Here is a 27,632-nt window from a genome sequence, read left to right as displayed (position 1 = left end):
TGTGGAAGGAAAGGTATTCAGCAGGGCATCCTCAGGTGGCCCGAAGGTTTTTGCCCTCACGTATCATGAAGCCAGCTTGGGTAGAACATTGAAGCTGATCCTCCAGCCCTACCCTCCCTGCTGTCTTTTGGGGTGTTGTTCCTATGCTAAAGTTCTCATACAAACATTTTAAGTAGTGGCAAAATGTGGTAAAGCTAACTAGACCAGCCCTGATATCTGCCGTGTGCAAGGTGTGTGTGACACAGGTACTGTGTCCCCGGTTGCGTTGTATCAAACAGGACAAGCTAAGAGTAAGAGAGCACAATGCCAGAGAACCAAAACAGACTGTGAGATGGCAAAGTCTGTTTTGCACTGACATCGGATCGATTCTAGTCAGACGTGACGAAGAGTTAATTCGGATGTGCGCGGCTCAGAGATGTACATGCAGAGATAGGGAAGCATCAGAATAGATTGGGGGTTTGGGGTGCTCTGCTGTATGTTAGACTTGAGGTGAATAACTTGTTACTATACATCCAAATAACCGCTGTGCTGAATGGTTGGCCAATAATTCTCCATTCAGCGCTAGTCAGATGTTTAGTTATATTACCACTAATGTTAAGATTAGCCATCAGGCTGCCAGCAATTATTGCTGAGAGACAGCTGAATTTTCCCCGGTAACCGTTAGGTATCTGATAACTGCTCTTTTTCCTGCACGAGGGACGTAGGTTGGGGCAGTTGTTTATTCAGATGGAGTAATCAGCCGCTAAATAAAACTATAAGGCAGCTTCATTAAGAAAACCACAGGCCTCTCACATGGTTGCAGTGATCATGGTGCTTGCAGACTCACTTCTCCTGCTGATTCTGTTCTACTGAGGAGATAAAGTTGAGGCAGGGCAGAGCCGTTCCTTGGGCAAAGTCAATGAAGGAGGAAGGTAAGCAGCTGGCATTGCTGTGGAAACAAATGCCACATCCCAGAAGAGCCTCGGGGTGGTGCAGGGAATAACGACAGCCTCCTTCGGGAAGGAGAACAGGCAGAGCAGCCTGCTGGGGTGGCACAGGAGCGTTCTGCAGGACACACGGGACTTCGTTGCGGTGACACGCGGTGAACTTCCCTGGCCAAATGGTCCAGGTCCTGTCGAGAGGAGTCTGAGATAGAACAAAACAGTGTGAACGCAGCCAAATGCAAAGTGAGGCGGAAATAAAAGGAGTGGATTGTGGCTTGACCAGGCTGATTTTGCTTTGCTAGGATCATAGATTTGTGCTTACATTTTGGTCAGTAGCTTTGGTAGAGTTGCAGAGGCTCTTGCACAGATTAGTTAGCCCTGTTTTATAAAGCTTTTATGGTTTTAATGCAAGGCTGCCTCTTTGTAATCTTAGTGATTAGCTGTGGGTTAGGCCAGGTTTTCGTAATTTACAACCTTCACCTGTTATTTTCCTTTCCATCAAAACTGCTGTAGCGGAGAGTTCATTTTTATGGGCTATTTTATGTGTGCAATATAAATTATATGTGCTGAACACTTGATGCCTGAAGCCACTGCGCTGACTGAAGTCATTTAACTCCAGCCAGAGACCAATGTACTGAGGAGATTTAAGTTAAAGTACAGTACTGGACAAATAAAGGTAACCAACTTTTACGCATATTTGTGCCTTGTCCTAAGTCATGTTTTCTTTCCTGTATTTGGGCTCAGAGTAGTGAAAGGAAAGTTATTTAACTAAAGTTGTTAACTAAAGGCGCTTTGCACTTGTGACATTGTACGGATGCTCATGTGCTTCCATGTTCCCGTTAGAGCAGCCTCTGGCTATACCCACTTCTGAATTGTGACGGCCTCTGGGCAACAGAAGGGTAACTGGAATTCAGTGTATTCCGGGCATGATCCTGCTGTTAAATTTGGGTTCTTCCTACCACTATTGCAATGTGCTGGTTTGACCCAAATCGCTGTTGTGACACAGCTTGTCTGTTTTGCGATAGAAACCTGAAATCATGTGCTCATCAAGGGAATAAAGCAGTTTTTGTCTTGATGTTACAGTTAATTTCAAGAGATCAGCTTAGTCCTATTTGTAAGGTTCATGCTGGAGATGGTGTCATCTACTGGTAGAAATCCCTTTTCTCGGGCCAGATTTGATGGGTCTCTGGTTCTATTTGAAATTGGTGACCACTACCTGCTATTTGCATTCATCTAAGATTTGCTGGTGTGTATCTGAGTTCATGGCAGTTTAAAAGAATGAAGTAAAGGTAAGAGATTTTCCGCCTGCCCGTTGCTCATGTAACGTTACAGGTCTGGGGTGGCTTACAGGAGGAGATGGACTGTGAGATGAAGAGCTCTGTTTTATCCCCCCTGATTTGGGGTTACAACACAGAGAAGGCGTTCAAATCTGAAGAGGCTGTTTGGCCTGGTAGTGAATACAGGCGAAGAGAACCCCTGATCTCTCTTTCATTTCCAAAGCCGATGTTATTGCAAAGACTGCCGTGCTCGTAGTGACCAAGAGGGATTGAGTCCGGAACTCTGCCAGCTCTCTTAATTTCTGAAGAACAAATGCTCAGCTAAAATGTTCTTTGACTTGCATAACTTAGGAGTTGCAGAGATTCAGAAGAGAAATATAACAAGACCGGAGGCAACGGTTGCACATACCCAAGGAGAAGAGCATCAGCATTCACTGAATTAACTGGCTGATGAGGCCAACTATAACCCCTTAACACATGGGATTGTCCCAGTAAAAATCAAACTAGACGTCATATGTTTTTTTTAAAGCTGAGGTAACTGTGGAAAAGACCCCAAGTGACCCAGAACTGTCCCGTGTCATTCCACATGAATGAAGTTGCTCATGTTTGCTGTGGTGAATTCTCGCTGCGTTTCCAGGAGACTTCCCAGAGGACAACATATGAAACGTTTTCTTGCCTCCTGGCAATTGGGTTACTGTTTATCCTGTCGCTCACAGCTGATGCTGTAGGACATTTAGAGACATCGAGGTGGCCAGGGGCAGGTTTGGTTGGTTGAATATTCTATTTGTTTCTTCCCTGGGATCACCTCTTTTTTAGCTGCTTGGAGCTTGTGTAAACTATTCATCTTCTATATGTTGTAGTGCCTGAGTGGGGAGGGCCGCTAATTTATTGCCTGTAATTTGACATTAGTCTGACAACTATGTAGTTAAAGTAGTAATGCAGTGGCAGAGAGGAGAGGCAGTAAACAAGCTCATTTCACTCTTGCCTGAAGGCATTTTCACTCCTGCGCTTGTTGAGCAAATAGGCCAGTGTATTAGTATATTATGCCTCCTAATCCTTTGGTTTCTGTTTTCATTGTATTAGCGCTTTAGGTTTTATTCAAGGGAAAGATGTCATAAGGATGCTAGCAGTCCCAACCATTTTCTGAAGTTCTGGAGGTTCTGTCAATGTGGTAGTTGCAAAGGTCTTCCAGTTAACACACTACTTCAAGTGTCATTACAGCCTACTCACAAATTACAGTGGTATTCCCAGAAGCCCTGGGTTTATTTAGGTGTTTCTGGGTATTTGGTGAATTACTAATAGTCTGTCCTGTGCCGGCGCTTTGTCCTTGGTGTGTAGGTGGCTGGGCTGGCTTTGTTCACCATCACTGAGGACTCGTTGTACGAGTGAGCGGTGTGAGGATTTCCACCGGCGCTGGGCTGGCTCTGCTGTCATTGGAAAGCGCTCCAGTGTCCCCTCGTGTGGCAGCAGGATGCTGTAACGAAGGAGCTGCGATACACCAATGCTTAGCATGCTTTACACGCTTCTTCTGGCTGCTCCCGTGCGTTTCCCTCAGCTTTGGCCTTCAGCAAGGAACACGCTCCATAGACACTCTCACTCTACCGTGTGAAGTTTCCACTGTTAACATGACATGGGTTTAGTTGACTTCTTCCACAACATAGGTCCAAAGTGCTTGTGTGCCAAGATTCTGCCAGGGTGAATTTTTATAGCCAAGTTACAAATCCTAGAGGCTACAAGTTTATAAAGTAGATGCTGACACAGCACATCCCATACAGCAAGAACACTGCAATGCATCCAGAAAATGCTTTGGGTTACAGATGTGCATCTATGGACTTTATTGGGTGTAAGCCAAATCAAGTCCTGGTGTAATACTGCTGACTTTGCTCATGTTACACTTGCACTCTGTTCGGCCCTCTGGCACTACACAAGGCTTGAGGGGATGTCTCTCTCTTCAAATGGTATGCAATCTTTCATACCCTCCTCCTGTTTTCTTAGGGCTGGCTTTGATTATGCTCTGTGTAAGCAGGGCTTAACCCAGGCCTGATAAGGCTTTTGAAGTGTCCTCCTCTCTGGGGTAAATAAAGAAATTTGAGCAGAAGACATGCATTCTTTATTTTTAAGATGAAAAGTGTCTGGTTTTGACACACACTGGTACAGGCAACTAATAGGATTTTTTTGATGTTGTGTCGTGCAAAACCAGTGATCCCGTGTGACTCCCGGGTACACTCTTTGGCCACTGAGGGAGCTGAGCCTATTAAGTCATGCTGTATTTGAATCTGAAGTGCCAGGTCACTGCTGGAAGGAGCTGTGGAGAGCAGCTCTTGTATTCCAGATGCAAAGAAGATTACAAAAACATGTCAACAGAGAGGCCAGATGTTCAGGTCAGCCAGCATAAGCTGTGCGGATTCCTGAGCGCGGCACGAAGAACAGAGCCGCGTTAACCACGGCTTCTCTGAGACCCGGCGGGAAGGAGGGTGTGCAGCCAGAGCACATACACCCGGGATCCGAGCTCCCCCCGCTTTCAGCGCGAGCCGCGGCTGTCCCAGGCGTTCGGACCCTGTGGCTGGGGGCACTGTGCCGAGCCGGGGGGGAGACAGGGCGGTGGAGGGCAGGGGCCGTGCCCTGTGCAGCGGGTGCTGGCTGCAGCGTGCTGTGCGCAGCACCGGGGTGCAGAGCATCCTCCCGCACACCAGCTGCGTTGGAAAGCGCTCCAGTGTCCCCTCGTGTGGCAGCAGGATGCTGTAACGAAGGAGCTGCGATACACCAATGCTTAGCATGCTTTACACGCTTCTTCTGGCTGCTCCCGTGCATTTCCCTCACAGCCCCTGGGCCGCTGGTCTGTGGTTTGGGGGTTTTTTGGTGTGGCGTGTTTCCTTTTGTTTTGTGTTTTCTTTTAATCATTTCTGGGTTTTTTGTTGTTTGTTTGTTGTGTGTGTTTGGTCTTGTGTGTGTTTTTGTTCATTGGTTTGGTTTCATTTTTAGGTAGTTTTCCTCTAAATGTTGCTTTGGTCATGTCTTTCTCTTTGCATTTTGTTGTGACGCTACAGTAAGCTGCTGTTTGCTTCCTCTCTGCATCTTTATGTGCTGATATTCCCCCAAGGTATCACCAATCCCCTCCTCTGATTCATGGCAGAATTACCGAGTGGTTACCATGGCAATGGGGAGGAATTGGATCCGCAGCCCAGCTGAGATCAATCCCAGCCTCCTACTCCTGAGCAGTCAGCGTATTTTTAATAAAGTGACTGTGTACGGGAGGCATGGCTTTGTCTTGTTAAGCCTTTGTTGTATATTAAATCCTGAGGGCTTTCACTATAATCTGCTGAACTCACGAGCTTTACAAATCCTGCCCTGTGGGCATTCAAGCCAGTAGATATTTTTTCCTGATCAATTTTGCTTATTTCTGGAATTTGGTATGCACTGCGGAGTTCAGTGGGGGAACCGTTGCTAGAAGCGAAGGAAATTAAAGGCACAGTCTTTAAGAAGTAAAACAGGTTCTGCATTTAAAACTCATTTTATCCATATTTTTGTTTGCCAAAAGGCGATGCATTTTCACTTCACTTGCGTGTTGCAGAGGAACGTAATCCAAAGGAAAGCAGGTCCCGGGTTGCCGCAGCTCCCGGCTCTGCTGGGTGTGGGCTGTGCCGGAGCTGCATGCGGGGAGAGGGGCCGGCTGCTCTGCATGGGCAAGTGCATCCTGCTGGAGGTTCCTGCCCGCTTCTTTCAGCCACAGAGAAATGGCAGACTTGTCGTGTAGCACGTGCCGCACATAACAATTCATGCTGTGAAGTCAAAAGGATTTAGTTCTTTCTTTATTCCTGAAGCTCAAATCAGAACCTCGAGGGTCGGTGGCAAAGTGGCAGGAAGCTAAAGGAGTCATGGTTCTATGGGGGAGGAAGGCTGGGGGGTGGACTCGCGTTTATCCCAGGGGACCGTGATGGATATAACCCCACAGTAAATTTGCATTGATGCAAATCTGCGGTTCAGTGTGTTGGGTGCGTTCTGTTTGCGTGGCCCCAGACGCGTCTTGGGAAGCAGAGCGTGCGTTTGCCTTCCCGCTGCGTGCGCAAGGGCGGCTGCAGCTCACCGCGTTCATTCACACGCCGCTTCGCTTGGCTCCTTTGAATACAGACAGATATGGAACCAATACCAGCAGTTAACACACTTTCCTCTGCTGTAAGTGGCAAGTTATTTACTTAACAGGTAAAGCCTGCTGTGTTAGCCTCAGTCTTAGCCCAGCAGGGACACATCCTCCCTGCCTGTTACCAAAATTATGGCTTAATTTGAGCTCATTTCTTTTGTTGAAATGCAAAACTAATTATATTTAACTACAGATGAACAGGAAGTTGCATTAGCAGAGTTTTTCAGATCAGTAAGGAGTTATTCAGCATTATTTGGGGGCTGGGGAACTTTGCAACCAGATAAAAGATATGGGGGAGGGCAGAGCTATAAAAAGTGTTATTGTGTGATGATGAAGAGGCCTTTTAATGCAGTTATTATGTGATGCTAAAAAGGCCTTTATTGCTCAAAGTTGGAAGTGGAATACAAATGAGCTCCCAGTCTCTATTAAATGAAGAGTGGGAAAAATAGTCTCAGTTTCCCTGAACTGCCAAGCAAAAATAACAATTAAGTAGTGATTAAAATCCATGGCAGTTCTGGGTTTGTTAGCTTGATCATATACTAAGCAATAAAGTCTAACAAGTAGGGAGCAATTGTTTGTGTCATTTGAAGGCATAGTCCCTTGTTACGATCAAGCCGTTTATCCAGGTTACGAGGTCAGCAGATTGTTCTGCTGATAAAGGCTGGTTGAAACAATTAGGGTTGGATTCTCCCTGGTGTAAAATAAGTACAGAGGAGAAGCGTTTCTTGTCAGATGGTACCTGGTTTCCATAGCTCAGTGTCCCTGGCTGAGGGCGCTGGACCAGCACAGCTGTGTCCCATCCCATCGCGGGGTCTGCCCCCCAGCCCTTCGTGAGCCCGCTCTGTAGGGGAACAGAGCCTTAACGTAGTGTGCAAACACATTGAGAACAACCACCAGGGCAGGTTCCAGCCTGGAGCAGACCCACAGCCTATCTAATCTGTTACTGGGCTCCTGCACCAGAAGAAAACACGAGAGACTGAAAAAAGCCAGGTATAATTTTGCTCCTCGACATCTATAGAAGAATGGAAATGTTGAGATTTCTCAGAGTATGTTTTGTGCCTTTAATAACTATGAGGTGATTGCTCGCTCCACCTAGTGATTATCAATCAGAAGTCTTTCTGCAGGGAGGGATTGCTGGTGGGATTTAAGCAAAGACGCAGCAGTCAGATGGTACTTTAAGGTTCTTGTGGCCATTTCTTAGTACAGTATCTCGGAGTTCCTTGTGCTGGGCGCAGTAGAGATGCAAAACAAATGCCGTGGTTGCTGCCTAAAGACAAATAAAGGAAGAAAAGATGCAGTTGAGTGCAGGCAGATTTCCTCAGAACTTCTTAGTACGAGTCAGAGTGACCTGTAGCGCTTTACTCAGTTCTCTAGTCCAGCAGCTTCCCCACAGTGTGTTGCTGCATATGTGAGCACTGGGAGTTTCCTATCCCAATGGAAAATGGACCAAAATAGCACTTGGGACTGAAGTTACATTTTGATCGTTGTGTTTTAGCTCTCAGCAAGGGCAGAATTCTCATGTGAAGGTGCAGTGGAGAAAGACAATGGAGTTACCTAATCCATCCATGACAGTGGTGACAAAAGGCAATGGAGTAACCTAATCTATGCATGACAATGGTGACAGCTCCTAATTGCTCAGACTGGTGATCACTAGGCAGACCCAGGCAGGTAATTTCTACCTCCCTGAAGTGGATGGGGGGTTGAACTGCACAGGAACACTAGGGTCTCTTTCCCTGCTTGTGGAGATGTGGTGTCCTATAGGCAGCAGCAGAAGCAGCATCCAGATAATTTGGTTTGGTGTGTTAAGCTGTAGGTATGTGGCAGGCCATGTGGGATTCTGCCCTGCAGGTGCCTGGCTGGCACGTGGTCGCGCTGCTACGAGGACAGGACAGCAGCATGGAAACCACGAGTCAGGGTGGCTCTGCGCTTGGAGAAAAAGTGTTGATGCCTGTTGAGATACTTTATGTGACCTTAACATCCTAAATTACAAAGAGGGTGGGACAGATGCACAGATAATTCTGTGAGAGCGCTCTTGATAAGATGGATGGGTTGCTATAGGAGGCCTGCTATGCGCAGCCCTCTGTGTTTAGAGGATAATGAAAGTATTGGATAACATTTTGGAAGCTGCTGCTAAGGTTCCCCCATTTCTGTCATCTTGGCAGCAGGATCAAAGTGTAGCTCTGTGTTGGTGTAGAACACTCTCACAGTGTCAGTCACGGGGGCTGGAAGGCTGGCAAAGCTGTTTTTGTTGAAGACACGATAGTCTGACCATATTCCTTGTGCTCCTTTATTTTCCAGCCTCTCTACAAGTGGACATTGTTCCAAGCCAGGGGGAGATCAGTGTTGGAGAGTCTAAGTTCTTCCTATGTCAAGGTGAGTGGTGGCTTATGGCATCAGTTGTCTCTGTTTGCTGGGAAGCTCAATGTACTGACTCTGGGATAGAAACGCCAGTGCCAGGTCTAGCTGCAAGACCTCCTGCTCTTTCTGTCTTATATACCCCAATGGTTTATAAGACTGAGCAGCAAAGGCAACACGTGCCGTTTACTGGAAACAATAAATGTGTTTTCCCGTAAGAGCTGGCAACAGAAAGCAGCTCCAGCAAACAGGTTTTAAAATGAAAAAGCAGGTACTGAAGTGTGGTCTCTAAGCTTGAGCAATAGCCACAGCAATGGCACTGCGCATCATTTCACGAGTCTTTGGTCTTCTGAGTTTAGAATTAAGCCTGTTCTTCCAAATCATTTCTTCAATCAACTGCTAACAGCAGTGATGGGAATGCTGGATGACTTGAGAGCTGCTGCCTCTGCTACTAAGGATTTTAATGCTTCTGTAAACCTGCATTTCTTGTGACAATTTCCCGTTTGCTTGCTTCTCGGGTACCAGAAGCCCTTTCCCTGGGTCAGTCTCTTGCATAGCGCTACTGCTTGTATTTAATTCCCCCTGTGCGGCTTTTTCGGGGCACTCATTTAAATTTGTTCTGCTTTCTTTATTGTCCCCAGTGGCAGGGGAGGCCAAATACAAAGACATCTCCTGGTTTTCCCCTAACGGTGAGAAGCTGACGCCGAACCAACAGCGAATCTCAGTGGTGCGAAATGATGACTTCTCCTCCACTCTCACCATCTACAACGCCAACATCGATGACGCTGGCATCTATAAATGCATTGTCAGTAGCACGGAGGAGGGAGACTCTGAGGCCACCGTCAATGTGAAGATTTTCCGTAAGAGAGCGTCTCTGAGGCTGTTTTCTGTTCCACCTTGTGCATCTATGAGGCAAGATTAGGGAGGCAGCCATTCCCAGAAAAGGCCAGTTCTAAAGGGGAAGAAGGAGGGTGAAAAGAAAGGGGATGCTAAGGAGATGTAGTCTTCTCCTTTCTTGCTTTTGAGGGGAAGGTGGGAACTGGGACCTTGGCTTGTCAGGGCATTACCAGCACATCTAGTGCTTAAATTCTTCTGAAAGACAGGAGACCAAGGGATAGAAGGAGAAGACTCTAGTGCATCATAAATGTCTAGGAGGAGTAAGCAGGGAGAGCAGCTTTTGTGGATGACAGGCATGCTGTGAGATAAGACTACTGTTCAGTAAAGAGGATTGCACATTCAGAACGGTTATAATAAGCCGTCAGCATGTTGTCCATCAGAGCCATGCCAGCAGCTCTTCCCCTTCCTTCTGGGAAGCTGAGCAGTCCCAAGTTCCCATTTTCTCTTTGCAGTGTGGACAATCAGTGAGCCAGGTGAGGGTTGATTTGGTCACCGGGAGCTCGGGCGCAGGGCTGAAAAATGGGTTTTCTGTGGTGCGGTGCATTGACCCCGGCACACCGGTGTCCTCCCCTCGGGAACACGAGGATTTCTACAGGACGTGTCCTTTGGGGTTTCTTTGCCTTCCTCGGGCTCGAGGAGCACAGCGTGAGGTGCACCGAGAAAGCTGCAGTGACTCTCATTCCCTTGTTTGCAGAAAAGCTGATGTTCAAGAATGCTCCCACTCCTCAGGAGTTCAAGGAAGGAGACGATGCCGTGATTGTGTGCGATGTGGTCAGCTCGCTGCCTCCTACGATCATCTGGAAGCACAAGGGCAGGGACGTTATCCTAAAGAAAGATGGTAAGGCACAAGAGGTGTCTTGGTGTTGTCCATTCAGGGATCAAACGTCCACCTCCCATCAGGGCTCAGATAAGGCTCACGCAGGGGGTTCAGGAGAACAAAATGGTGGTGGTCACAAGGGAGGAGAGAAGCAGTTTGTACCTAACAGTGGGTCTTAGGATGTGAATTTAGTTATTTGAGGTGCTGTGGTTTGGCAGCGGCAGGACAGTAATGTTCCCGCAGAAATGGCCATCAGGCTGTGACACACTTACAGCAGCACTCCATCAGATGAGGGGAGGGAAAATTTTGTTATACTGAGCCTTGTCTCAACCCAGAAATGACAAGGAGAGAAGTACCTGTTACCTGCGGTGACTGTTCGTGGGGATCCTTGGATGAACCTTCCTTTTGTCTTTTCTAGTTCGATTTATAGTCCTGTCCAACAACTACCTGCAGATCCGGGGAATCAAGAAAACAGACGAAGGGACGTACCGCTGTGAGGGGCGGATCTTGGCTCGCGGGGAGATCAACTTCAAAGATATTCAGGTCATCGTAAATGGTGAGCAGCTTAGAGTGCGGCTGCTGTGGGGGCAGCGTGTGCAGCACCTGCACGCCAGGCTGCCGATGGAAACGGTACTTCAGCTTCACAGCCACAATTCACCATTAGCTTACTAATCTTCCTCTGCTGCATCGAACAAAAGCATCCATGAAATCGACTGTTTAACAGATATTTACAGCAAATATGTTATGTCAAGAGAAACCTTAAGTGTCTCATGACTTAGAGGGAGGTATTGATCTTGTTAGGACTCACAAGTGGTTTTGTCCACAATAGTGATTTTCTGTGCATCTCCCCACCCCCTGCCCGTCCCTCCGTGTGCCGATTGTTTGGAGAGCTCCTGCATCAGACCTGGCGATTGAAACCTGCAGGTGATGGCATAAGGGTTTGAATTACCGGTGTGTGCTGCAGAGATTCACAGGGAGCCTTCCAGGGCTCACTCGTGCTCGCATCCTCTGTCCTTTCTGACTTGGTTGTGGATTTCTTGTCTTCCAGTACCTCCTTCGGTGCGTGCCAGGCAGAGCACCATGAACGCCACTGCCAACCTCAGCCAGTCTGTCACCTTAGCGTGCGACGCTGATGGCTTTCCTGAGCCAACCGTGACGTGGACAAAGTAAGATGCTGTGTTCGGGGTCCTGATTGTGTGTGAGCGTGGATGTTTTCACCAGGCTGGAGGAAAAGCAACGTTTTAACTGGAATGAGATAAATTTATGTTTCTTGCAGGAGAGAGAATGGCCTCAAAACTAGATTTTGCAATAGCAAAGCATCATTGTGTTATCAACCCTGCTTTGGTACAAGCCCAAAACGTGGCACCATATGAGCCCTTATAAAGGAAATTAACTCTATCCCAGCCAAATTCAATACAGCTTCCTTAAAAAACAAGAATAACAGTAAAAATAGCATTTTTCCCACTGTCCCATCGCATCCTTTGTCAAGGTGTAAATAGAGCTGAAGCTTTGTGCTGACCAGACCTGTCCTGCGGGTCAGTGTATTATCACCTGTTGCTCTGGTGAGGAAACCTGGGCAGAGTGGATGCTGTAAGTTGCATTTGCACCAGGAATCTGCATCTGAAGACTTTCTCTTCATTTCATCAGGTCTAAGTCTCAGTGCCAGGCAGCGATACAGACTGCAGGTATACCGTTCCTGAAATTGTGCAGCCTTTGGTGAATGTTACGAGGACAAGTTGTAATGTTGAAAAAGCTGATGACAACTTGGAATACTGCCTTGACATGCAAGGACATAAGCTACCTTCAGTCGTGCTTATAGCTCTTGCGTATGGGCTATGATGTGTGTCAGGAGGTGAAAGGTTCAGCTGCCAAGAGCCCTAAGGCAGGGGGGATTCAGAATAGATTGAAATGTCAGATTTGTAGCCCAGAGGGAAGGGAAAAGGTTGTGGGCCCTCTCAACCTGAGGAGTTTCAGACTAGTAATGCAGTTCTAGCATTAACAACCAGCCTAAACCAAAGAGCTTTTGATTGCTTCTCCCCCCGACGCAGCTGGTGTGCTTTGTGCCCGCAGGGACGGAGAGCCGATAGAGCAGGAGGATGATGAAGACAAATACAGTTTTAACTACGATGGGTCTGAGCTCATCATCAAGAAGGTGGATAAGAGTGACGAAGCAGAATACATCTGCATCGCTGAGAACAAGGCTGGCGAGCAGGATGCCACCATCCATCTCAAAGTCTTTGGTAAACATGCTCTCACCGTTCCCCCTTTCCAATCCAGTTGGCTGTTGGTGTAGCTCCCTAGTGTAAGCTGGAAGTAACCTACTTATCCCAGTTAATGCCTGATGTGGCTTATCCAGAGCTGTTCTTTCCCAATGAATGCTGTGCACCTCCACCATTGGGCCAGGCAAAACAGATTCTGTTTATGTGTCTGCAACAGACGCCAACTGCACTTCCCCTCTGCTAAAAGAAATTCAGTCCTGTGCAGGAGATGGTGTGAGACTCACATGCTGCTCGAAATGTCTTCCAGGCCCAGAGGGCTGGATCCTGATCCAACCAAAGCTGCTATTAAAACGGCTTTAGCACTTCAGTGGGACTTGTTGTAACCTGGACTGGGATGTGAACTCCACCCCACCTCTGTATGAGTGACCTGAAGCTTGCAGGAATGAATCAGCAGCTTTCCTACCTGCCATGAGTCTGGGAGTGTTCAGGAGTATAATTCTCCCTGTCCCATCCCTCTGCAGCCGCTTGACAAAGCTGCTTATCCAAAGGCTCATTTGAGGCAGAGAAAGTAGACAGGGAGGTGAAAGACTTGGCTGCTAATCCCGGGGACTGATAGTTTGTATGATGATAAATGGGGGTTCTGCTTCAGATGCACCCTCTTCTGGTCCTCTCTTACAAACCTCAGCTGTAAGCACGTGTAGGAAAGGTCTTTAGTTCTGCAAGGAGGTACCCTCTGGTCAGAGGGCACTCTGCTCCCTTCCCTACGTGGCAGTAAACTCGTGCCAGTTGGAAAGCCTTTCTCCCCCAGTGTTCCTTGTTTCACACATTGCTGTTTACAGACAAGCTCCATTCTGAGCACCCACTGAATGAAGGTTGCTTTTTCTTTTTAGCAAAACCCAAAATCACCTATGTGGAAAATAAAACAGCCATGGAGCTGGAGGATCAGATTACACTGACCTGCGAGGCATCGGGGGACCCAATCCCTTCCATCACTTGGAGAACTTCCACCCGGAACATCAGCAGTGAAGAGAAGGTATAACCCTTCCCGAAATCACGCTCTCGTTTGCTGGGATCGGTGCAGCTTGTGTCTGCCTGCCTCTGCTGATCCGGAATGCACCACAGCTGTGTGCAGATGCACATGGGAGTCACGGTGGTTCCCCGCTCTGCACTGAGAACACGTGCAGTCCTGCACTGTCTCCTAAAGGGTCAGCTCCGCAGCTGAAGTGATGCCGTAGGTGTCCTTCTGTACAAAGAGCCATCTCAGTTTATAACAACTGAGGATATACTTTCTAATTCCTGCTGTTATCGCTCTGATTTGAATTAACTTGGAAAGCAATAGGTCCTGGACCCTATTGGGAGAAGTTTCCAAAGGGACCTGCAGCTGCAGGGAGCTTGTGGAAGGGCTTATCCCCTTCTGTTTCTGAGCTGAGAGGAGGGAATGAGCACCCTGATTCCAGTGTTGTGCATGGTGACATGGTGACATGGTCTGGGACGGTGGCAGGTAGAGAGGTCTTGGCTATTATTTCTCAAAGATGCAGTAGACCAAAAAGAGCCTGTTAATTCCTTCTCACCCTTCTGTACTGTATTCTATTGCTGCATGTACCCGAAGCACAAAAGCCTGGCTGCCTTTGTGTTCACCTGTTCTGTTGATCACATCAGTGCCATTTTGTTCTCAAAAAGCAAAAATAATTAGCAGTTTTTCTTTTAAAAAAGACTGGGGGGTGGGGGGGAGTTGTTGTTTTGTTTGGGTTTTGGTTGTTTTGGTTTGTGTTTTTTACTGCCCACAATTCTCCATAGCTGGACAAAATTAGGATGTGGTATATTACTGCAGCCATTTCATAACAGTTGCATAAGGAGGCGTAGTTTAGAGCCAAAGAAAGCCTGGGCAAGAGTTGGAGTAAGGAGTTGTTGCTTATTAATATCTTTTAATACCAGGATGCTTCAAGGCTCAGCTAACCTGGGCTCACTGGGGTTCTGATCGAGGTAGACCATGAAAGCCACAGCGGTATCCGCTGTCAGTCACCCATACAGCTGCCATTCTGCACCACAGCTTTCCCAATGAGCTTCTCTGAGTTGCCTTCACGATGTCAGCTCCTCACCATGCTGTTAACGTGTAGCTTATCAAGCAGGGTGCCAAAGCTTTCGAGCCTTAATTCTTTCTTAATGTCCTTTGGATCCTAGGGCTAGTGTAAATCCATGCAATGATTAGAGAAAGATTTCCATTACCTTCAAAAGCTGTTGGCTTGGACTCTTCCTGCAGCCTGACTGGGGGACGTGTTTTGACAGGATAAGGTTATTCGTGGTCTTTGACAGGGAGAAGAGTATAACAACTGAAATATGACTAAATCAGGTACGAGTTGGTAGGAGAGCCTGTTTCAGAGTCCCATATGTCCAGCCCAATTAAACTAACAAGACCTCAGTGGCAAAACTGCTAACCATTTTTGAGACTCTCATACATCCTGTTTGATACTAAGGAAAACGTTAGTACTCTGATAGTTTCTTATATAGGTGGGAAGAAAATCCAAGGTCTGAGGTACTACCACGTGTCTCACACACCGGTTCATACCTCAGGGCAAAGATTAGTTTTGTATCTCATCCCATGCAAGGGGCAGGAGGTGTGCTATAGCCCCCCACCAACATTTCCACGCCTCCCTTAGAGACGTCTTGATATCCTAGCATGCATAGCTAAAGCTGCTCCTCTCTATGGCTATGGTCACGTAACATGGGACAATTATATATATATATATATATATATATATATATGTATATAAATAGTCACATAACTTGTGGGACAAAACCCCTTGTGCTCTCAGGGTGATCTGCAAAGGTAAGTGGCTGTGACTGCGCTCCAGCAAAATCAGATGGTTGGTAACTGTGTACCAACACAGAGGAGTAAACCCAACTTCCAGATAGTGCCATGGTGGAGGCTTCCTCTTGCTAGTAAGCTGGCAGCTTGCATCCTCCTGACCTGCAGAAATGCAATTAGAACTAATAAAATAGAATTGCTTATATGTGATTTTGGTTGTAAATGTAGGAACACACTTCTTAGGAGAAACTCTTGCCCTGGCAGCCTGAGATTCCCGTCACTGCTGCAGAACACAGCAAAAACTAACAGACCTGGAAAGTCATCAGCTTGAGTTGAAATGGTTTGGCCTTTTCCTTCCTCGAGTATTTGTTTCTGGGCCGTTGTTGGGAGGAGGAAGGCGTTCTCTGAATGATCCCAGGTGTAAATATTCCTCATTGCCTCCAGTGCACTTCATGCCCTCTTAGGAGTCGTGTTTCTTCTATTGCTCTAGCAGAATACTTACTGTGAGTCAGCGAATAGAGGTTTGATCTGTTGTGTATTGGTGTATACGAGTTTCCCAGTGTTAGTGCAGACATGCTGTGCTTCCTGTCTGATTTTTGGGTGAGGTAATCACTAGCTACTCCTACACACAATTTCATGAAATACTCTGATGTGAGTGAGCATTGTTGCGATTCCTTCAAAGTGCTTCTAGATATGATGCAGCAGATCTAACATGTCAAAATTTGACTCAAGTTTAGTTTCCTGACTCTGTGTCTTTTAAGTGGACAATATACCTTGAATACAATTCCTTGTCTTAAATTTGTGTTGTACTTTGTACATGAGAAAACCTTTGGATTTAGTGATGCAGGGGGTATCAGGCTCACGGTTCCCCCTCTGTTCCCTGCGTGGTGCTCGTAGAGCTTGGATCTCTTGGTCTTGGTGAAGGAGAGTTGTTACGAATCTCTGTGGGATGGAGAGTGTGGTTCTCCCCACACCCGTGAGTGCCGCTATGGAGGAACAGCAAACTCTAAGAATGCGGGAACAGGCTTTTTTCCTCCCTCATCTTCTTTTAGGTTGACAAGCACTAAAAATGGGTTTTATGGAGGGTTTTTTGTGGGTTGGTTGGTTGGTTTGGTTTTTGTTTTAATTTGCTTTTAAATCTCTCTGTGCTGACACCGTAGAGACTCAGTGAATAGGACTGGAAGGGGCCTTGCATGGGTCAACTCTTTGGCTCTCCTGGCTTGCTCAGGTACACAGAATGACTGGGACATCCAGAAGGGTTGGTGCTGAATTAGTATGGTTGGCTGTTCAGCCTTCCAGGAGCTAGTGCACAACAGGATAGATATACAAAGAAACGATGAGAGTGCTAGCCCATGCAGGTGTTGGTGAGCCATTCTTCATGTGGCTTCACTTCAGGCCTCTAGTTACAAGCAATTAACTTGCTCTTTTCAAAGGCATTCTAAAAGGAGGCTGTCTGTATCATATGTTAATATTTCGGTCTCCCAATGTTCACTAGAAGCACTGTGGAAGCAATACTGTGGGTTTTTATTCTCATTTCCTAAGCTTTCATCTCCATTTCTGTAACGTCACTCGTGTGTGTGCTGTCATATCCACATGTCAGCAATGCTTGTGCCTCGTGTTCAACAATGCCATCGTGGCGGTGACATTAGCAGGTGATTTTTGACTCCTGAACTGCAGTGGATCAGGTTGCAATTAAACTAGAGACCAGAAGAGAGAATATTTGAAAGACAAATTATAGTGGAAAACCAGAACCCAGCAACTTTGGTCTTTCCGAACTACAGTGAACGCGGTCCAAACTGTTGGTGGCTTTCTCTGAATGAGACATGTATGTTTGTGAAGGTTTGTGCATGTTTCACTGTCCCAAGCCCAGTAAGGACTGGGTGCACATGTCCCTAAGCGTAATGAGCTGGACATGATCAGCTGGTACAAGGTTCTGCCCTGCTGTCTCCTGCCTGGGGGTGATGCTGTTCCAGTGCTCTGCAGCTCATGGTCTCCCACTTCTGGCACAGTACGCATGCAAAAACGTGTACAAATGCATGGTCGCATTAACAGTATGTTAATGTTAATCAGTGTGTGCGGGTGGCTAACGAACCAGTGTTAGAAAACCAGTTCCGTAACTGTTCTCGCAATTCAGTGCCCGAGCTCATCAGAACCCCTTCTCCAGTGTGCTGGGGACAAGCAGAAATGGTGAGATGTGACGAGGGACATAGTCGCTCGATATGTAGACACAGGAGCAGTCTTTAGGTATCATTAGCCTTTGCTGGACCATTTTAAGATCAATTTATGGGGTACTAAATCTTGTATTCAAGTCTAAATTGAGGTTGTATTGGGAAATGGAAATTGTGATCACCCCACACACGAGACGTGCAACTTGGAGCCTGCATGTGCACAGAACGCAATGTGGTGCATACACGATGATACCTAAAAGCAACCTTTGATAAACTTTTATTGCTTTTTTTCTGTTGTCGTTGTGTTCTATATCTGTTCTCTCCAGGCTTCGTGGACCCGGCCCGAGAAACAAGAGGTATAAGATTACCAGACCTTTAGCAAACTTCTTAGTTTTTCGGGTTTGTTGTTTTGTTCAGCATTACCGATTAACAAATCTCTAGTCCAGTAACCACGCCAACTAAACCAGTATTAATAACATGAACAAATTAAGTATCAGTACATAAAAGAAACAGCTGCTAGAGTTAGAAACTGCTTGGCATGTAGTGATACAATTTGGGATGAGCAAACCAGCTGTGTTGGGAGTGAGTAATTCTGGTTGTCACTTAGAAGTAAATAAATAAAGACACTTAAAAATAAAAACCAGTGTAAAATATGGCAAATGCTGCTTTCACCATTGTCTTCTGTGCTACCAGTGTGAATTATATCTCTCTTTTGGAGTTTAAGCATTAGCAGCAGCACGTGTTCTGGGAAAGTGGTCGTTTCCAAAGATGAAATCTTCGCTCCAGCCAACTCATCTGGTTGCTCATGGTGCTCCCGAAGTTTGACCTTCTCTAAAAGACAACTGCATCATGTTCCATTTCAAAATCAATGCAGAGAAACCTTTCACAAGTTATCTTTCTCCAGAAAATGCTCCAAATTGCGGAGTTGTTATTTGTCTTTGATTTGAGGGGTCAGCAGAGGGTGTGGGACAGAGCAGGAACTCACTTTGGTGCAAATGTGCTTTGTTGCTGGTTTATTTCACATTCAGTGCTGCATTTTAAAAATAACAATAACCTACCGTTACAGGCACCTGATTTGTAGCATTCTTCAAAATGGACCAGAAAATAAGATTTCAAGCGAAGAACAGGGGTCAGGTAGAGAACAAAATTAGCTATCAGAACTGGGTGACTTGCATTTGTATTCTTAGGATGAATTTTTGGAGGCTCCCAGGTATCCTGAATTCTTTATTTTTAAGCTCTCTTAAATCACAGACTGGTGTGGTGGAAACACAGCGAACCTCTAACTTAAGTACCATCCACCTTTGTTTCATACGGGGCTGAGAAGATACGGCCAATCTTTTCTTCATAATAATCAGTTGGAATAGGTGAATTGTGGCGAGTGAGGGCACTGGACGTTCAGACCAGTTTGCGTTGAATTTGGAATTTGAGTAGTTGCATCTCTTCAGGCTTCAAGTTACTTCCTATTACATTTGTCTCCATCTCCCCTCACTCCTGATAGTGTTTCACCGTGGTCCCTGTCTCAAGCTTTTTATTAATATGAGCACTAATACAATTAAGCTTGCTTTCTCTAAATCTCCTGCTGCATCTGTGTCTTAAAAGTGCCCAGCTGGGGTTCTGTGAGAATGTTGTTGAAGCTGATGGTTGCAGCTTGTGCAGACACATCTTTAGAGCAGCTAGCGGGGCGTCTTTGAGCAGCGTGGTCCAGTTCAGTTCTCAGGAAGCCGAGTGAATACTCGGCATTAAGTGTTTCACTCTTACTAATGCATTGTCTGGTTTAAAGTAAGGAAGTATCCACGAGCTTCTGTCATAGCAGCATAAACGGGTGTTAAATCTCACCCTCCTTGCTTTGGAGGCACAACTGCAGTTGGTTCCTTCTTCCTCTAGACCACAACAGCTCAACTTACTGTGCGCGGTCCCTGCAGCCTGGATGCCGCGTGCTGTTCGTGGTGACGCCCGCCGCGTGGAAAGCGGGCGAGGAGAAGATGTGACTGTGAAATTAAGTTGTGGATACTCGTTGGTGAAAGGACTGAGAAATCCAAACGATGGAGGAAAGCGGGGTGGTGAATGCATTTCCCATTTGCTCTCTGCTTCCCCTTTGCACTGAAGTATTGAAACCTGGGCCAGCCTGTACATAGTGACTATGTGCCACGTGGCATTGTCCGAATCTGGAGACAAACACCTGCATGTATCCTAGGTTAAGTTGTAGTAATTGCTACTATAGAGAACCATCATATCCTTTTCTATAGGGTGGCAGTTGCTATGGCATGAGTTATTGCTTGTGTCCCTTAGGTTGTCTCCCCGTTTGCTGGGAAGCATTTTGTTACCCAAAATCCTCAAAATCAAGGAGTCTAGGTGAAGGGATGGCAGCGTCCACATCTGGCTCTCAAGCTTCTACCTTTCCAATGCCTCCGATAGCCAGGAATTGTTAGCATCTGAAACATCGATAAAGAAAACGGGTAGCATGCTTTCTTGGGTAGACATTTTTCTCTTCTTTGGGGTGTGTTTCCTGATCTTTCTTTTTCATTACCGGTGCCTTTTGCATTGAGGAACAGAGCTTCATCTTCAGAATCAGTCGCATTACTTGTAAAGTTTGTCATTCTACCGTGACTGCCTGGCACCCTTCGTATTGGATCCTGACAGAGTGGGGAAGAGGCAGATTGACACTGGGTGTAAAATTACCTTTGCCGTAATGATCAGGTGCTGGTAGTTTGCCATGTGTACACTCTTGCCTTCTGATGGCTTCGTAGAGATGAGCGTTTAGAATATACACCCAACTAATGAGCTAAAAGCCGGTGAAGAAAGATAAAAGCAGAATTTGGTTGTGTAGGATACCACAGCAGACAAATGTCATGTTAAGGGACCCTTCCCTGCTTCCAGGACACGATGCACACAACGCCACATGGACACGAAATACAGAACTGTTCCCAGCAACACAAAGGACCAAGCACAGGAGATGGAGAGGAGTTAGTAGCTTGTGGCGTTGGTCAGGGATTGCAGTAGCAGAAGAGAGAAGATAAATACATATAATTGCTTCTGTGTGATCCAAGGATACTGGGTTTGTGCATGTGAAATTTGACTAGCACTAATATTTAGTACTAAGAGAGGTAATCACATTTACTTGTAGAAACTTTGTCAGTCTCAGAGACTGAGACCACTAGCTCAGAGCAGAAAGAGGATTCAGGCCCAGAGGATCTGATCACTTGGGATACCAAAGATGTACTTTGTGCTACCGATCAGTGCATTTGGCTGCTTAATATCCCCAGGATTTTTACTCATAAGCTCAGTACTTGTCCTGTATCTTGCAAGCAAATGAATGCTCTTGGAGCACCGATGGCATTAGTGCGGCACACTGCGGCAGCCGGCACAGCCCCAGGGCAGCTCCTTGTTTGTGCCACTTTGGAAACCAGATGAGAGAGTTGGTGCTTTAAAGCTCCCGAGCTGAAGCACGAGCACCGGGTGGAGGAAGGACTCCGTAGTCCTCTGTGTTTCATATATTAAGGGAGCCCTTGGGCTTTGGTCACAAACTGGAGAGGGGGAAAAAGTGATGTGGGATGGGATCACTCTGGGGGCTGCGATCCCTTTGAGCAGACGGTAGCCTGGGTCTTGCATTCCTTGTGTCTGCCATTGACATCCACACACTTTCTTGCATATGGGAGCAATTTCTAAACTGGCATATAACCGATGCAGATTGCTCTAGAACTTTCTTGAAGTATCACAAGACTTGGAGCAGGGTTGCCTTTAGAAGGGTCACGTAGTTTTCTTGCCCTGTTCGCTGTGCCTTGCTCTCTTCAGTGCCGTGTTCAGGTGAAAGCTCTGAGCTGTCATTTTTGCCTGATTCAGCTCTGAGATCTGATCTGTTCTCATTCGTGCCGTTTCACAGACATTGAAATAAAACCAGAATCTGAGAGAAGAGGAAGGCCTGAATTTTCTGAGCAGAAACACAGTGCCAGCTGGGGAGGTTTTCTACAAGCTCATGCTGGCAAAAATGTTGTGCCCATGGTTTCACCTGGCCTTGGGTGATCACCTCTGAAGTGCTGAGGAGCAGAGGGTGGTGTGTGCTAGACTCGCATTCGTTCCCATCCCTTTAGTCTGCACCACAGGCTCACGGCTCAGCCTCTAACTCTATTTTCCTTTCCTGCCAGACTCTGGATGGGCGCATCATAGTCCGTAGCCATGCCCGGGTGTCATCCCTGACTCTCAAAGAAATTCAGTACACAGATGCAGGAGAATATGTATGCATAGCCAGCAACACCATCGGACAGGACTCCCAAGCCATGTACCTTGAAGTGCAGTGTAAGAAGTGGAACACGGTGTGGGGAGGGTGTTCGTGTGTTTAAAAGGGGGGGCTGTTTTGATTTCTTTCCTGTGATGAGACGGAGGCACCTACAGCTAGGGGAATGTGTGTAGTTTACGTAGGGGGCACAGGTGGAGACATGTTGCTGTGTGGACAGACGCAAATGTTTGCTCTGGCTGTCTCCAGCTGGGATGCTGTTCACACCTTGGGAAGATGATGGGCCACGAATCTGTCACAATCTCATTGTTGGGTGCGTCTTCCTTGGAAGAATTCCTGGTGCGCACCTCCCTGGATGCGCAGCGTGCTGTCCGCTGCTCCTCCCGCGCTGCATTAGCAGCAGCCTTTGGGGCTGGGGTGGGTTTCCTCCTTCCATCCTTCAGCAAAAGACACTGCCCGTCGCTCCAGATGACAAGACAGTTCCCGTTTCCTGTTCTAGATTCCCTTCCCCATATTAAGCTGGGCCCCAGCCAAGAGATCCCTAAAGTGAGGCTGACTGGACTACTTTAGGAGATTTTCTACCTGAAATCACCTTGACAAATGTGTTTGTCTTTCAGATGCCCCCAAGCTTCAGGGCCCTGTGGCTGTCTATACCTGGGAAGGGAACCAAGTGAACATCACCTGTGAGGTGTTTGCTTACCCCAGTGCTGTCATCTCCTGGTTTCGGGATGGACAGCTGCTTCCCAGCTCCAACTACAGCAACATCAAGATCTACAACACTCCATCAGCAAGCTACCTGGAGGTGAGGAGAAGCAAGGATGGGAGAAGGCACGTGCAGCCAGGAAGGCTCAGAGCTATCAAGTGATCTGTGTTCCTGATGCTGAAAAGGAGTTAAGTCTTTTGTCAGGGCACCCTGTTGCTAGACAAGAAGTTAGGAGGTGTTTCTGGCATGCAAATGCTAAGACCGTCAGGTAGTAGAAGACACCACCCCTCTTTGCGTTAGATCTTTCTGCCCGCTGCAGTTCTTCCCTCTGTGGACAGCCCTCAGTGTTAGCACGCGGACTTCTATTGCGGCTTCTATTGCATTCACAGAGTGAAAAGAGTTTTCTGACCCGAAAATGAGCCTTCATTCCTTCCACAGGTGACACCAGACTCCGAAAATGACTTTGGGAACTATAACTGCACTGCTGTGAACCGCATTGGCCAGGAGTCCTCCGAGTTCATTCTTGTGCAGGCAGGTGAGCGTCCCGGGCGGGGAGGTAAGGAAATAGGTATTCAGCCCTTGAGCTGAGGCGACGGAACGACCATTGCATTGGCGGGGTAACAGGAGAGCCAGCTTCTGCTTCCCAAGAGGCTCTGCAAAGATTTTTGCATTTGGACGTCCTCAGGATATGTTTCCCCATTTCAGAATGGTCTCGTTCTTTTCTGCGCTTCCAGTACGCTTTGACAGAGCTGTGATCTTCGATTTCTGACAGTGGTTGCACATCTGCATACGCATGCACATCAGCAAAATATCCCTAACAGTGCAGGTGGTGCAAGATAGAAACCTCAGAGCGCTGTGTACCAGCCCAAGAGGCGTGGTGCCCGACTGCGTGACGGGCTGGACGGGCCTCCGGTGTCCTCTCTGGGCCGCCATGGGGACAGATCCAGAACTGGTCAACCTGTGTACTGGAATGTCCTGTGGAAGAGACTGTGGGGACAGAATAGCATCTGGGGTGCTCTTGCTACTCAGTTCTGGTTGAGGTCTTTTGAAGAAGGTACTCTAGGTCTTTAGTCTCTGTACTGTCTAATTAGCATTTGTAAAAGCCCTCTTAACAGCCTTCCCCTCCAGAGCGGAGCCTTTTCTCCTCTGTGAAGCCATGACACGGGTGTCTTTAATATTCCCAGTTTTCTGTTTTCTGGGATCCTTGTTTCCTGCTGCTTTCTGTGTCACTGGTTGTTTTCCCTTCCTCCCCCAGATACTCCGTCCTCTCCTTCCATTGACAGAGTGGAGCCCTACTCCAGTACTGCCCAGGTGGAGTTCGATGAGCCCGAAGCTACCGGTGGGGTGCCCATACTCAAGTACAAAGCAGAGTGGAGGGCACTGGGCGAAGGAGAATGGCATTCAAGGCTGTATGATGCAAAAGAAGGTAGGATGATAAAACAAGAGGTTATCTCGCCTGCTTGCAACTCAGATCATGTTCTTTCCTGTAGGCAAAAGCCAGAGTGGAGGCTTCCAGAGCTTTGCAATTTTAGCTCCTATATTAAGGCCTTGGACAAGTTTTTAAACATTTGCTTTGAGGTGACACCTTGGATTTTCGGTTGCAAATGTGACCCCAGCTGTGCTGATAGGCTGACACACACGTACAGCTTCTCTGCTTACAGAGTGTGTGTTGTAGCACTGTGTTCATCTCTGTGTCCCCTCCTTGTTCGCACCATCCTGGCTGAACAAGGTGAAGAACCCTGTGGCTGGTATTGAATGAGGTTTCACCTGCTGACTGGGCAGTGACTGTGCACTTCCCAAAAGGGCTTTTGTTACCCATCAGCTCCCCTGGAACATAAACCCTCCTATTCCAGAAGCAAGTCCAACACCCATTACACCCTGTCCCGTTACAGCAATCTATAGGAATGCACACTGCTTAAAATGGATCTTTAAGTCCAGTAAACCAAAGGAATTTGAATTCGGGAGGACTGTGAAGAGGAGAGTTGTATTTCGGAGCTGAATCTTGCACTGCCAATCCTGGCTGGAACTGAAGTTGTTCTTTCAGGTCCCCGCTGGTCCGCTGCATCCCCTCAAGAGATGCTGTGGCCACACACCTTTAATTGGCTGTTTGACACAGCGGTGGCAGTTCTGACCTTTGTCTGTGTCTGCACTGTTCATGCAAGGCTGGAAGAGGAGGGCTATTGCGTGGGGGTGGCAAAAGTAGATAATACCAATGTGGCGTTTATTATTGACTTAAAACCTGAGCCTTTTTTTGCTTTTCCCCCGTTGTTTCCACGACAGCAAACGTGGAGGGCATGATCACCATCACTGGCCTGAAACCTGAAACAACCTACTCTGTGAGGCTGTCTGCGGTCAACGGCAAGGGCGTGGGGGAGATCAGCGTGCCATCCGACTTCAAGACACAACCAGTTCGTAAGTAAAATTGAGCCATTCCTCTGCTTCTCTTTCCTTGCATCTTTCCAGGGAATCTCTGCCACGCATGGATTAAACCTCCTTCTCTTGCAGACCTCGCTGCACCTTTTGTTGTTCTTGTGGTTTTTGATTGTAGTGAATTTCCTTACTGACTAAAAATCTTCTTTGAAGGTAGGAGGCGGAAGAACTATTTTATTTGCACTAGTTTGTGCCTTGGGTTTCTAGTGTAAACTTGGTCTTGTCAAAGAGAAGGGGCTATGCAATGGAGTTTTAATACGAAATTCTGCAAATCACTGCTTTAAGCTGCCCATGTAGCACATAAGGCGATTCCCGCTGTACTTGGGTAATCGTCCACTCCTATGGCGGGATGCTCTGCTATGGCGTAACCCTTTCCCTCCTGTTTCAATGAGAAACAAAAGAGAAAAGGATTAAAAACCAGGGGGTTATTCAAGACAGAAAGGAGAAAAGGAGAAGCAAAGGTGTAGAGTGGGTAGGGGAGATATGACAAAGGCAGGCAGGGCAGAGGAGGACCTGGTACACAGCCTCATCCAGGTATTAGGATCTGTATTCAACTGCTCCCAATCCCTGGGGTTATTCTTTCCCATTCCCTTTGCATTTAGATGTACAGCGTGTTCTCCTTCCCCGCATCGCACCCATCCTGATGTCCCTGTTCCCCAGCTCTTCTGAAGCAGCTCTGCAGGACCTTCTCTTGACCCGGGGCGGGCAGCGCTCCTGGCCCGTGTGCATGTCCTGAGGCGCTGGGAGCCGCGCGTGGTCCTGGTGCGCGCCAGCCTCCTCCTCACCCCGTTCCTGAGCCGTACGGGGCAGCACACGCTCCTTGCTGGTGGGAAATCCCAGGCCAACCCTCGCAATTGACGTCCTGTCTGTTGGGATAACTCCTGTTACCCGCCCCGCTCCATAGGGCTGGATTTGAGACGGCTGGTGGTACTTTGATTGTCCAGCTCCATGTTCTCTATCTCCTCACCTCTTCTACATTTTTTTTTCCTATCTCTGTCGTTTCTTTTTGTCTGTGTCCATCCATGGGAAACCCGCAGGCATCCCTCACTCACGTAAGTGCCTCTCTGCGTTTCTCTCACTCTTTTTGTGTTCCTAGCGTGTTCCTCTAACACACATAACATTAGCTTTCCATCTAGTTCCTTTTTCCTCTCAGGGTCTTTAAAAATGAAGTAACTGGTGCTGTCCATCTCCTAACAAGACTGACACTAGAATAGTCATCCTACGATGGGTGATACTGCACTTCTTAGAACAGAATTAGAGCCTAACATGTTTTTTCCTTGTTGTAGAGCATGCAATTCAAATATGTCATGTAGTGATTGTCTAATAATCATAGCTCGTTGATTACAGAATGCAGTAGTGTAAGGCTTTGTGTTTATGAATCCATAAAAAAATCTCGAATTTTAGCAAAATGTGGATAATTCAGGAATAGAAATGCAGACCCAGTTCAGACCAATTAAGAGCCAATGAAAAGCCTCAGAATTTTTAATATCTTCACAATTTTTAAATATTTTCGCAAAGCTAAGACTTCAAGAAAAAAATGACATTTCTTGCCTCTTCTTACTAACACTTTTACTGTGAGTGGTCTTTGCACAGTATTGCAGAACTTGCGTAGATTGGATACTCAAATAAACAAACCTGATACTAAATAAAAAATGCATGTTTCCTCATTCCCAAAGGAAAGTTAGTTAGAGAATCCAATGGGTGCGTTTGTCAGTTGGGTTCAGTGGAACATTGTGTGTTCCATTGCTTTGTGCATTTCAAATGGGAGTTAATCAGTGGCAGCTAAAAGGAATCTCTTTATCTAAGTGAGCATCACTGTGTTTATTGGAGTACATGTCCTCGTGGGGACTGTATCTGTTCCCAGATTGCACGGCCAAGCTTTAGGAAGCTGCTGTTGCATTCCTTGGTATTTTTGAAGCCAAAGTACCAAAAGGAAATATTTTGGGTTTTACCATAATTAGAGGATTTGAATCATGCTTGTGCTGTTTTTCCGTAAAGATTGTTTTATACGAAAGCTTAGACTTGGTGGGATGAACGGATTGGTAGTCAAGATGGACGAAGGAATGGACAGATGGATAGACAGCGTTGCAAACTGCAGTAGTTACAAGAGTCAGCTGGGGGACGTTTTTCCAGAGCATATGTGTGGTCTGTTGCCTAAAATTGTTTGGAGCCTATTAATTTCCCTAGAAGTCATATATCCTTTACGTGAATTTAGTCATGGTTAGTATCGTAGCTATCAGGCTAACGATTTGGTAGGCCCTTCTGAATTGGACATACTGCTAAGCACACGAGATAAGAGCTTAGGTGTTCGGTCTGTGTGCAGATCAGTACCGCAGGAAAAGGGAAAAGATCCAGTGAAGAAGAGAGGAAAAAGAACGTTACAAGCTTTGCTCCTCAGCCACAGAGACACCTCTGTCTGCCAGCCCTCCTGTTCATCACTTGGGAACAGGTTCGTGGCTTTGAAGAGCATTCAAAGCCACATAGAGGAAGAACAGTCACGCTCATAGTAGAGTTTTCTGCAGCTGTTTCTTGCTGTTGTGCAGATGGGACTCAAACGTGTGTTAAACCACGACAATCTGTGTGTGCATCGTGTGTTTGGTTCGGGTGTCAAAATATCTTCATGTAAAAAACCCCTAACCAACAAAACAAATCTAAACTAATCCCCAAG

General features: G+C 46.9%; 1 protein-coding gene across 18 annotated transcripts in view; it reads left to right on the top strand.

The window, feature by feature from the left end:
• NCAM1 (neural cell adhesion molecule 1) overlaps nucleotides 1-27,632 on the top strand; it is an 83,739-nt gene that overhangs the window by 30,231 nt on the left and 25,876 nt on the right. For 6 of the 18 annotated variants that reach the window (XM_065040222.1, XM_065040224.1, XM_021285217.2 and 3 more), the window contains exons 2-15: nucleotides 8,637-8,711; nucleotides 9,335-9,553; nucleotides 10,285-10,428; nucleotides 10,826-10,963; nucleotides 11,456-11,573; nucleotides 12,478-12,647; nucleotides 13,517-13,659; nucleotides 17,927-17,956; nucleotides 21,743-21,893; nucleotides 22,449-22,633; nucleotides 22,973-23,069; nucleotides 23,790-23,960; nucleotides 24,815-24,946; nucleotides 26,002-26,016. In XM_065040222.1, coding sequence (XP_064896294.1) covers nucleotides 8,637-8,711; nucleotides 9,335-9,553; nucleotides 10,285-10,428; nucleotides 10,826-10,963; nucleotides 11,456-11,573; nucleotides 12,478-12,647; nucleotides 13,517-13,659; nucleotides 17,927-17,956; nucleotides 21,743-21,893; nucleotides 22,449-22,633; nucleotides 22,973-23,069; nucleotides 23,790-23,960; nucleotides 24,815-24,946; nucleotides 26,002-26,016 — 1,788 coding nt within the window. The remainder of the gene's footprint in view (nucleotides 1-8,636; nucleotides 8,712-9,334; nucleotides 9,554-10,284; nucleotides 10,429-10,825; nucleotides 10,964-11,455; nucleotides 11,574-12,477; nucleotides 12,648-13,516; nucleotides 13,660-17,926; nucleotides 17,957-21,742; nucleotides 21,894-22,448; nucleotides 22,634-22,972; nucleotides 23,070-23,789; nucleotides 23,961-24,814; nucleotides 24,947-26,001; nucleotides 26,017-27,632) is intronic. The other 12 variants (XM_065040225.1, XM_065040221.1, XM_065040229.1 and 9 more) reach the window with 3 other exon arrangements.

The sequence above is a fragment of the Columba livia genome, chromosome 24, assembly GCF_036013475.1.
Source record: "Columba livia isolate bColLiv1 breed racing homer chromosome 24, bColLiv1.pat.W.v2, whole genome shotgun sequence".
In the NCBI taxonomy this organism is placed as follows: domain Eukaryota; kingdom Metazoa; phylum Chordata; class Aves; order Columbiformes; family Columbidae; genus Columba; species Columba livia.
This window is presented reverse-complemented; position numbering and strand designations above follow the sequence as displayed.